The sequence below is a fragment of the Phoenix dactylifera genome, chromosome 3, assembly GCF_009389715.1.
Source record: "Phoenix dactylifera cultivar Barhee BC4 chromosome 3, palm_55x_up_171113_PBpolish2nd_filt_p, whole genome shotgun sequence".
Classification (NCBI taxonomy): Eukaryota; Viridiplantae; Streptophyta; class Magnoliopsida; order Arecales; family Arecaceae; genus Phoenix; species Phoenix dactylifera.
The window spans coordinates 8,992,824-9,005,008 of NC_052394.1; the positions used below are offsets into that span (position 1 = coordinate 8,992,824).

The 12,185-nt window shown below is 39.4% G+C and overlaps 1 protein-coding gene across 1 annotated transcript; it reads right to left on the reverse strand.

Annotated features, from left to right (window-relative positions):
- Positions 1–1,941: 1,941 nt before the first annotated feature.
- Positions 1,942–3,130, reverse strand: LOC103703614. The gene is made up of 3 exons (XM_008786523.4): positions 2,976–3,130; positions 2,756–2,846; positions 1,942–2,398 (listed from the first exon to the last, which is right to left on the reverse strand). Exons 1-3 carry the CDS (start codon positions 3,043–3,045, stop codon positions 2,254–2,256), a joined length of 306 nt encoding a protein of 101 aa, XP_008784745.1. The 5' UTR covers positions 3,046–3,130; the 3' UTR covers positions 1,942–2,253.
- Between the last annotated feature and the right edge of the window lie 9,055 nt (positions 3,131–12,185).

Sequence of the window (12,185 nt, forward strand, 5' to 3'; positions counted from 1 at the left end):
GTATTTTTTTTTTCTTTATTAATCTTAAACGTAGAGGAACCTGTGTAATTGTGCATTTGAAAAAAAAATATACTATATATTGTTTAATTTTTTCTTGAGATATATATGCATTTATATATGATCTCAACAATTTAGCCCGCGGTCACGTGCGAACGCCATATCAACGTGGTTAGATAAGTCAAATCAAGTGCAAATGGACTAGATATGGTTCACCTGTAATAAATCATATTAGGTGGGTAGGTGCAAGTCGAAAGGTAGCTACAACATGAATAAACAGGCTGAAAGATTAAAACTTGGCCTTGATCAACCATGATACATGGGCACGAGCTACAAGTCAGAGTATCAACCACAGTCTTGAACTCACTTTCTTCACTAGCTTGGGTTTGCAATTACACTACATGCAGGATTATAAGAGCAAATCTTCGAAACCACTAAGGATAGTGGCGATGTGGGCCATTACAAGGACCAATGATTTCTATTACAGTTATTATGTTTCTAAGTATAAATAAATATAATTATATTTTGTAAAAAGAAAAAAAATGAAATCTATATCAATAAATTTTATTTTATCTTAGCTTTATTTTATCCTACACTTTACTTTTCAATACTTTGATATAGTATTAATACACCCTTATACTTAACCAAATCCATCTTCCTCAAATGATAGTATCATAATGTTAAAAATTCTTGATCAAGATACTTAGAGTCACGCTACTCTCGTATCTTTCCTTCAATTATCATACTTCTGACTACTCTAACGATGGTGGCACGCCTATGTATGTATTTATCCATATTATAATTGGCTTGTCAAATGAGCTTTCTGGCACGTCCATCATTAAACAACGAGAAAAACCTTGTGCACAAACAATATGATTTAGAGCATTGAAGGTACAATGATTTTATGAAGATGCTCAAGAGCATCCTCATCGCAATTCTTCTCTTAGTCACATGGCAATCTCCCAAAGATGGTACATATAAAGTTAATGTGGATGTAGCTATCTTTTACACTTGTTGATTGAACGGATTGGGGCTTATTATAGGAGATAGAAGAGGAGAGTTTGTGGCTACATCTCCCATCACGGTTTCTTTGAAATCACCGTCCCTAATAGAAGTTTTGGCCTCGAAGGAAAGAGTACAATTTGTGGTAATGTAAATATCTTAATGCTTAATCTTGAAGGAGATTTCATAAAAGTTGTCATTGCTCTACGAAAACATCTTAGAATAATTGTAGGATACGAAGCATTTATGTTTTCAATTGTCAACTTATTCCTTCAATCCTGCAAAAAAGAGAGAGAAGCTTTTGAAACATGGATAGAAGAATCCTGCAGAGCGGTTGCTCATCAACTATTCTTAATTTTATTAATAAAACTTCATTTTTCTATCAAAGGAAAATCCCAATATTTTTCTCAATATCTTAGGAAAGGAAAAGAGGCACACTTGCATCTTTAACTAGGAGGAATCAAAGTTGTTCAAACTTTCACCCTCATGCATCACACATGCTAAACATTTACATAAAAATGCCAACAATCCATGTTCAATAGAGGCCGGGTTCCTCCAGAAAATTATTTGCAGAACTAAGCTGTTTGACACCTCAAGCATATCATAACGCACTTAAAACACTTACTAAATTGCACTAGCAAGAAAAAGAAAATGGCGAGATAGCACATTATATTGGACACAAATTATGAAAATTGTGCAAACTAGTCCCACATCATTGATTCGCTAAATAAATTTTAAATATTTATACAGATTCAAAAAATTTAAATAAAATCTTATATCTAATTTTTTTAAATAAAATTCTGAATTATTATAAATAGTATCAAAGCAAATCCATCTTACACTATAAAAAAATTTGGAAGAATCTATACAAGCATATGTCTAGTCTGAAATCAGTTATTCACTAAATAGATATTAGATACTTATACAGAATTAAAAAATTTTAATAATTTTTTTTGATTAGCTCTTTTTTATTTTTTATTTTGAATAAGGTTCTGGTTGTTACACAAATGGCGTACCATCGTGATCAAACAAAGATTGCAGGAGGAAGAACTAACCTCCCCTAGTTTTCTTTTTTCATAAAAATAAATGGAAATCCACCTTATTTCATCAATAAATGAAATGAGAAGGAGGACTCGGACACCAAAGATCAGCCAAAATCCAGCATTTATTCCACTTCTACGTACGTTTTACATGCAAAATATAAACAGATGGCCTTAGAACAGCAGGGGCAAGCAGCTGCTGCTTCCTCTGACTTCAATCTTTCTGTGGGCGCGCATCCATTGTGAAGAACTCCTTGGCATATTGGTTCACCTTGGATCCTGATCCCGTCCGATGGTCATAGTACTCAACCAACGCTGCTCCGGCCAAGGCAGCCAGAGTGAGAGCCTGAGCATGTAACCTTTAAAATAAACACAGCCAAATGCCAAATCTTATTACTCGAGATCGAAATGATAAAAGAAATAATCACAAACATGTCAAGGAATTATAATAAACCAAAAAAATAAATTATAGTTTTTTTTTTTGTGTGTGTATGCAGAATTAGGGGGTGACCTGAAATTAAATCATGTTTAAATCCAATATAAGCAGTAGAGGAATCTTAATAGGATTCATTCGGTAATGGTTTACATATGATAACATTGTTTGATAGGATCTTTAGTTTGTCGAGGAGAATGTGGCAATAATTAAAATAAAGTAACTAAACTGAATAAAACTCAATTTTAACAAAGAAAAGAGAGTGGGTTGGTTCCAACCAAACCTTGCATGGATGATCTTAACGCTGGGTTTCATGCTCGGCCGAGACCAATTGTACGCGATGGAGCTCCCTATGCCGCTCAACCACAAACAACCTTTAAAGAGGGGGTTAAAAAACAAAAGAATTTGGCCAATGTTAAGAAAAATAAAGAAGATATGTAGAGAGGAAACTTAAAAAAAAAAAAGGAAAGAAAAAGGAGAAATTTGAGAAATCAGTAAGTTACCAACGGTTCGAAGCTTGTGATCTATGACCCACTTCCTCATCGATTCAATCGTGCTTGGGCTCTCTGCCATTTTTCCGGCTTTTTTCTTCTCTTCTTCAATCGAAACGCAGAGGATTTGTAAGGGGAGGAAGAGTTTGGCCTTCCGTTTAAAAAGGTAAGAAGGGGCACGGATTCTGGCTCCGGAACAACAATGGCTTCTAAAGAGGAGTCTTGCAATTATTGTAATTAGTTGACACGCGTCAGATGCCGATGAGTTCAGATACGTGTAGGTAAGATACTGGTGGAGGAGTCGCTTGTGTGTTGCTAGGATCTCATTCGAACTGCTTCGGTTCCCGTGGTGCTTGAAACAGGGGGCTGCCCCGGTTTTGGTTCACGTAGATTGCGGTGAGAGGGGGAATGAAATGCTGCAAATTTCGTTGCATGAATATTATACTTGTGGAATAGTTCTCTGACGCGTGTAATTTTTTGGGTTTGTATCTGAACCCAGCATGTAACTATTTAAAATACCATGTGTTTGCTCACTGATTACGCCCACCGCGCATTTGGTTTTGAATTTAATTAAGGCAATTGTACCTGGTTCTAGATAGATATGTACAGATTTGTACTTCATGACTTATACAGTTTATCTTTTCTATTTTTTTAATCATGCTCAAATGCTAATCCTAAGGTCCGTTTTAGGTGTGGGTCACACTTGCTCTTTATGCTATTTTAGAGAAAGCTGTGAGGTTTGAGGCTGAGAGACTGAGAGAGGAGGGTCATCAGCGGTGACCGCAGAGGGCCATGCATGTTTGACCTAGCAACATGTACATTACTGTGCCATACGTGTATTGTGAGGGAGCAATACTAATCGTCCATTTTCAATATAGGTTGTGAGAATCCGTGCAGACGTGTGTTTAGTCCCACATAGGTTATTTGCTGGGTAGATCTTAGAAAGGAACCTAAATAATACCTTCCGGCTACCCATTTTGGATGAGGTCCTGGGTTGTTACAAATGGTATCAGAGCGGACCCATCTTATAACCTATGTGGACTAGGTGACACTGCAGCACGGATCCATTGGGGCTGATCATGGGCCGATCGTGGTGTTTGTGAATAGATTTGAAGAAATTTGAATCCTTAGCCTGACGAGGACGTTAGGGCTTAAACGGAGGAAATATGTGAGGATCCGTGTGGACGTGTATTTAGTCCCACAATGAACCTAAATAATACCTTCCGGCTAGTCATTTTGGGTGAGGTCCTGAGTTGTTGCATAAGCGATGTGTTTTTCATCTAAACATGCGTACCTCTCCGCATGACAAACATGCATCATAGAGGTTACCAAGTTGGGTTTCCTCTGCTTTGCACAATCGTGGAACTCCCCTTACCTCTCCATCTCATTCTTAGCATTTCTCCTCTTCTCCTTTCTTTCCTCTCCCTCTCTTTTTCTCTCCTCTTTTCTGGGCTGGTGGAGGCTAGAGTTCATGGTCGATAGTGACAAAGAGGCCGACATCGGTGAGGAAGCCAATGACGCTCTTGACCAGCACTTTTAGTGGCAAGATCTAGCTATAGAGCTAGCAAAGTCCTGCTGATGAAGCTACAGCAAGCAATAGTCCCCAGCAAATGGATTGATAAATGGAACAAATGGTGCTAGCAGTATATCTCGTTTTAACAATTGAAAGATGGTCAAAAAAAAATCTATAATTGATAGGGCTTTTTTCTATACCTATAAATTCGATTGGATCTGAAAACCTAAGGAAGGTTGATCAGTTGAGTAGCTTCAAGCTGTCGCTAGAGAATGCCTACGATATGGTAGAGATTCTTGCTTCATTGAGTGGTGGCTTGGCAGGGGTCCAGACCACCGTTAAGACGAGTGAGGCTGATGAAAGTCATTAGAGTGATGGGACATTGCGATTGTGTGAAGGCTAAGAGGTAAGTGGTTGGGTCGTAGTTATGGAGGCATGAGATATCAATAAGTGGTTGGTTTGCGGGCATGCAGGCGTGGAAATTTAGCAATGGAATTATGGGCATAGAGGCAAAGTGTTTATTTCTCCAAAGGTTAGGTCATGGCTGCAGAGGTGAGGGGCACTAGTGTTTAGTTCATGATTGTGGAGGCGATGGATGTTGATTGGATCATGGATGATCAGCTCATGGCTATGGAATATGGGATGGTCCATACTTTGAAGAGAATTATGGTAGTTCGTAGAGGTGGAGAGAAGTCCATCGACCCCATCCAGCACTAGCTAGGGAGCTCGGAGGCATAAGGGCAAGGCATCTAATCTAGCATGTTTTAAATATAGGGTGAAATGGGTTGTACGTCAATGGCCTCTAGGTATTCCATGTTTCAAATTTTGAATTAAGAATGGGATAAACAAGCCAACTGATGTTGGAACCTGAGGTTAGTTGATAAGTTGGATTGGTCCATTAATTCAAGTGGCTAAGCTGCTTTACGTTGTAATTGTGTTCTCTATGAGAGATGAGTGTCCTTTATAGGGCTAGAAATGGTTTTGGACCGACCTGAAGCCTATCGGGTTGGGTGAGCTCCAAGTTGGGTCTTGAAATCGACTTAAGAATGTTTAGATTGGGATTCAAAGAATTTTACAGAGAATTTTATAATGTATTTTATTTTTTCTATAGTTCTTATTGGAGTTTATCTCACGAGAAGTCTTACTGGCTAAGCACAAAAGCTTTTTCCCAACCAATAATTTTTCCTCTAAAATAGAGATAGATTGATTGAGAGAGAGAGAGAGAGAATGATCTTCCCTAGCCAGAGTCATAAAGCAAAACTCCAAAACCCTCTCTACACCTTAGGGCTTGTTTGGTTCGCGGGAAAAGAAAGGGGGAAAGTGTGGTCAATTGGAAAGTAATGAGAATACCTCTGGTTTGGTTAGATTTTTCAAAGGAGAGAGACGAGAAAGTTGTATTCCCATGGGAATATGATTCCCACATTTCATAGAAAAGTTTTTCCCATAAGAAACATGGGAAAGTTACTTTCCCATGAGGCGAAAATCACTCTATTTTTACTTTTTCCTAAAAAGAAATATTAAAGAGGCATTAAAGACCTAATTTTTATTAAGGGCATAATAGGAATTATACATAACTTTTCTAGAAAAGTGGATGGCCAACCAAACATAAGCACTTTGGAAATTTGTCACTTTTCTATGGTCAATCAAACATGCCAAAAGTACTCTCTTCCTGGAAATTTGTTTTACAGGAATCATATTTCTAGGAGGAAAAATGCTTCCCGCGAACCAAACGAGCCCTTAATATTCACTCATGACCTCCCATGATGCTTCCTTGAGGTTGCGAAGAAGAGAAGAGAATTCAACCGATACACTCCAACTCAACTACTAATCAAAACCTAATCTTTTCAGTTCTTTTTGAATTGCATTCACCATTGCATCCACTTCCAAGAACTTGAGGTTTAACCCAAACTCCATGCCCTTGCTGCTTTTCGAATGCCAACAGTGTGTAAGCCATCTCAATCCTAGAATCTCAGGTCCAATGAAGAGAGGAGGAGAAGATGGGATGGCGAGGCGCAAACAAAGAAAAGAGGGCGAAAGGGAAGGCAATAAAACCCTAACTACGTCGTTCCAAGTGCACAAACCCGAACCTCTTTTTCTTTCTTTTTCCCCTCCCGAGTCCATGGAAGATGGGTGTGCAGAGCACCAGAATAATCAGCAAGGCTCTACGATTTTGGACGAGCATGAAGGGGGAGATCAATCCGAAAAGGAAAGTTTTTCTCTAGGGTTCCTCTGCCTCAGCTCTCAGGAGAATGAAGAATTGGGACTCAGGAGTTAGGAGCGATGGAGTGATGGATGGGCTTATAGTGATTTACGGATGGGGCGATGGATCCCCTTCGAAAGAGAGCGAATGGGCTTATGATTCTAGCTAGCCTGAGCTTCAAGCAGTGAATGAGTTATGAGCCTGAGGACTCCTCATGAAAAACCGATTGACAGAGCGATTTTTCCTATAGGTTGCTACTGCGGCCTGTGGGCCGCGGGTCTAAATGCATAATTCGAGTTCAGGTCGGGTCGGACGGGTCGTTGGGTAAACGATCCAAAATTGACCCAAAAAAAGTGGGTCGTGTCTGGTCCGGGTCGGGTCCAAATTAGGTTGACCCAGACCTGACCCAAAAAATAGAATGGGTCCAATTTTGGAACTCGACCCAAACCCACGGGTCTTCTAAAATGGGTCAGGTTAGGTCTAACTGGGTCGGGTCACGGGTCAACCTGACCTATTTGCAGCCTAACTCACAAAGCACTAGCAGGGGTTAAGGTATGAACCAGGTGCATGAGCTTACAAAACGTTCCTTAACCCGAAGGACAAGACACTTTTCTGTATTATGGAGGTTGGTATATTTGTGGCCAAAACTCGTGTGTTGACCATGACATCTTGGACTTTGCTCTTGAAATGGAGCATGGTGGTCTAATAGATTCTAATACGAGCAAGGGTCAGGCTGTCTAATATGCAAACCATCAAATTGGCATAACATTCATATTAAAATAGAAACATACTTAGATATACAAGTCTTGAGGTCCACGTAGCAACTTGAAAAGATTTTGAAAATAATTATTTTACTAATTATTTTGACTAAAGGTCTAACAGTGCCTTGTGTTATACGGACATCAGATTGATAGAAGACTTAATTGCAGGATGTGGCTGGTGCAGGGATAGAGAGACCAATGGATTTTATTCTACTAACCAAGAGGTTCAATAATGCGATGTGTACTTCGTATTCCTATATTGGACTATGCAGCAAATGTATAAGCAAACCTGAAGGGGCATATCTTTGATAAATGGGAATCTGAATTGACCTATCCCAGTAATGCAATGAAAATTTAAGATAGATCCATTAAGATTCTCTCATTTATTGGACCAAGAAAGATCCAATAGTTCAATTAAGATAGATCTAATTGAAGATTCTCTCATTCATTGGACCAAAAAAGATCTAGATTATATTGGACAAGAGATTGGGCTAACAAATTAGTCCGGTCATATTGATTGGTCTAAGCCAGACTTGGTTTGGTTGAGTCAAAGGCACTCGAGTTGGACCTGAGTGGAAGCCAACTGAATGGGCTGGTGCCCCTACTCTTTTGGTGCACTACCAAAGGCACCTACCTGTGCCTCATTTGGAAGGGGCGCCCTCATTTAGGGCCAATGCCCCTTTTCCCTCCTTGGCATGGACTAAGAGTCTGCGTGGGACTCCAGAGAGAGGGGTGGCCTAGAAGGAAAGGTGACATGCCTCTCTCTTACCTCCTACATGCCTCTCTCTTACCTCCTACATGCCGATTACTTCTAGGTCTCAGAGAAGAGGGCAAGGCATCCTCTTCTATAAAAAAGGAGGCACCCATCCTAGTACAATACCAAGAGGCCATAGAGAGTGTGTGTTGGGGGCAGAAAGAGAAGGGCCGAAGGTCTTCTCCATCAAGAAAAGAAAAAAGAGGGTCTTCTTCTCCATCAAGATAAGAGAAAAAAAAAAAGTTTGTGGGACAAGCATCTCCAATAGTGCATCACCTTGACCTTAGTTTCTAGAGACTTAGAGCCCATTGAGCTCTAGAAGATAGGTGCATGCACTGAAGTGGTTTTAGGATAGTAATTCTTAGAGGATTGTATACTTTTGCGACCTCGGCATCTCCCAAAAATGTAAAAATCTGCATTCAATTCATCACTATTGGAAAGTACAAATTAATTTAACCCTTATGCATACTTTTTTGTGCGGTAATATCATGAACAAATATTCTTATCTTTCGCTGTAAATACTTTGATGATCCGTACGATACCATCACAAACCCCTCTCAGCAACCTCCTCTCTTTCTTTCCTCTCAGTCCTGATCTCTCTCCCCCCACATCTAGTGCCTTGGCCCAATGGTCTAGCTGGCCCGCCCTCTCTCTCCCCCCTCCACCTTATGGTTTATAAGATCATGATGCCCTAGTCCTACCAGTGGACGAAGGTAAACTCGCTTGCTTTCAATGGAGAGCATGGATGCCCTTGTCTTCGTTCTCGGCACCGTCGTAAGCTTTGATCTATAGCCAGCTTAGGCTTGATCCGGGTAAGGCATATTTTGGCTTTGGACTGGAGCCTCACCAGATTCCATTCCTAATCCTTGACAATGCATTTTGGCTTGGTTTTTTAGCTTCCTTGCCTTTCTTGCTTCATCTCCCTCTTCTTTTTTTTTTTACTTTTGATTTTCATCTTTCTCTCTTATTTTTGTAGTTATTTTATTTTTTATAAGGACGTACGTACGTACGTATACATACATACATATATCAAAACAAAATGTGTCCACTACAGGAAAAAGGACTTTACCCGACGCTTTCGTGGAGCTTTGGCGACACTAATTAGCGTCGGCTAAAATACCCTCGACGCAAAGCCAAGCGTTGGCAAAGCGTCGGATATACGAGAGTGGCAAAAGTTTTTGCCGACGCTTTACTCAAGCGTCGGCAAAAACATGGCTTTACCGACGTTTATATAGCGTCGGCAAAAACATGGCAGAAACATGGCTTTACCGCAAAAAAGCGTTTTCCCCGACGCTTTTTTGCGTCGGCAATTCCTGATTTACCGACGCTTTAAAGCGTCGTCGGTATTAAGCTTTCCCCGACGCTTTTAAGCGTCGGCAATTGCTCAATTGCCGATGCTTTTGAGAACTTGTACTCCTCTGTATTATGTATAATATCGTAATTCCTTTGTGGTCGATTAAAAGCAGTTTCAACTCCTTCAAGGTATCTCGAGCAGAATGTCAAACACTCATCAAATCCCTCGGGATAGGCTCGATTGCGTACATATTCCTTTAAGCGCACAAGATACCTTCAACAGTAAATTTTAATGCTCAACATCAACATCGAGGAAGATAATAGGATATATATTCATATTAATAATAAATATGGACATTAGAGTTTAGAATATCACCTCTCAATAGGATACATCCATCGGTAGTGAACCGGTCCACCAAGTTTAGCTTCCGCCGCTAAGTGAATGAGTAGATGAACCATAATAGTAAAAACCCAGGAGGAAAGATCTTCTCCATATGGCACAGTGTTAGTGCAACATTAGACTCCAATTGATCAAGCTCCTTGGGATCTAGAACTTTGGAACATAATGCCTTAAAGAAGGATGATAACTGAGTCACAATTGCAAGAACTTGTTTCTGTGTTGATGATCTTAAAGCCAATGGGAAGATATCTTGCATCAAAATATGGCCATCGTGACTTTTAAGATTCGTAAGTTTTCGCTCTTTAAGATTAACGCATCTTGAAATATTCGATGCATACCCATCTGGAACCTTCATATTTTTCAAAACCGTTAGAAAAAGATCTTTCTCTGGAGTAGACATTGTGTAACATGCAGGAGGTATAAAATATTTATCATTGGGTTGTTCTTTCGGATGAAGCTCTTGTCTTATGCCCATGTCTTTCAAATCAAGACGCGCTTTCAAGTTGTCTTTAGTCTTTCCTTCAAGATTTAACATTGTTCCAATCAAATTATCACAAACATTCTTTTCTATATGCATGACATCAAGATTATGTCGAAGAAGATTATACTCCCAATAAGGTAATTCAAAGAAAATGCTCCTTTTTTTCCATAACTGCTTCTGTGTAGATACCGAGTTTGTGCCATCGTCATTTTCCTGTTCATAAATACTGTCATCATTCTCGAAGTTGTCAGCGTCCTCAAAAACCTGTGTCACTGAGCTGCCAGCATCCCCCCTTCCCCGCTTCTTTGAACTGTTGAATGCCTTACCAGGTATATAGTTAGTGCCATGAGTTTGTTTAAGAACTTCAGTTCCAGTTGGTGGAATAGGTGCAGATCGCAACTATATGGTACCATCAAACTGATTATTCTGATGTCGAAATGGATGATTTGCTTCTAACCATCTTCGATGACCCATATAACAGAATTTTCCTCCATGTTTTAACCAATATGAATGAGTTAAATCTCCACAAGAAGGGCATGCAATACGCCCCTTAGTGCTCCAACCGGATACATTAGCATATGTAGGAAAATCATTGATTGTCCAGATAAGAGCTGCACGCAATTTGAATGTTCGGCCAGTGAAAGCATCAAATGCATCAACACCCTGCCATAGCCTTTTCAATTCATCTATTAAAGGCTGTAGAAAAATATCTATATCATTACCTGGGCTCTTATCACCGGGAATAACCATTGACAGAATGAGTGAAGACTGATTCATACACATCCATGGTGGCAAATTATATGGAACCAAAACAACTGGCCAAGTGCTGTATGTAGAACTCATCGTTCGAAATGGATTAAATCCATCCGTTGCCAAACCCAGCCTTACACTGCGAACATCAGAAGCAAATTCGTGATGCCTATCATCAAATGCTTTCCATGCTAAACTATCCGCTGGATGTCTTAACATTCCATCCCTTGTACGTCCTTCATCATGCCATCTCATTAAGGAAGCCGTCTTTGATGATGCATACATCCTTTTTAATCTAGGTATGAGAGGAAAATACCTCAAAACTTTAGTCGGAATTTTTTTAGACTGTGTAGCATCCACTTCATTCAACAAATCATGCCCGTCTTCATTTTGTTTTTTCCATCGTGAAGACCCACATGTTCGGCACGAATCTTCATTAATATTATCACCACGATATAAAATACAATCATTTGGACAACTATGAATCTTCTCATATCCAAGATTTAAGTCTTTTACTAGTTTTTTGGCTTCATAAGAAGTTGACGGCAAAATAACACCTTCTGGAAATGCATCTTTTAATAATTGAAGAAGCATAGTAAAAGACTTCCCAGACCATCCATTCAAATATTTCAAATGAAATAAATGCACCATAAAAGAAATCTTCGTAAATTTCTTACAACCCGGATATAGTTCTTTATCACAATCTTTCAGCAAGTTATGATACCGAGTTGTGTTATCTTCAGAGTATATAGGTTCCTCAACATGTATAGATTCAGTAACGGTATGCTCATCACCTATTGGAGCTCCTTCTTGCTCTACATTAAAATCTGTTAAATTTCTAATATTATGTTCAAGAGCATCTCTGAGTAAGCCCCTCATATCATCTTCTACAACAGGATTTCTGTCTGTGTTACTAGATCCAATACTAGCAGTGTGTTCTATAACTAAGGGTTGGTTAGATGAAGACGACAATTTAGACTCTCCATGAAATATCCATTCTGTATAACCCTTCAGAAAACCATTCCATACCAAATGTTCTTCAACAATTTGTGGAGCGATAACATAACAAT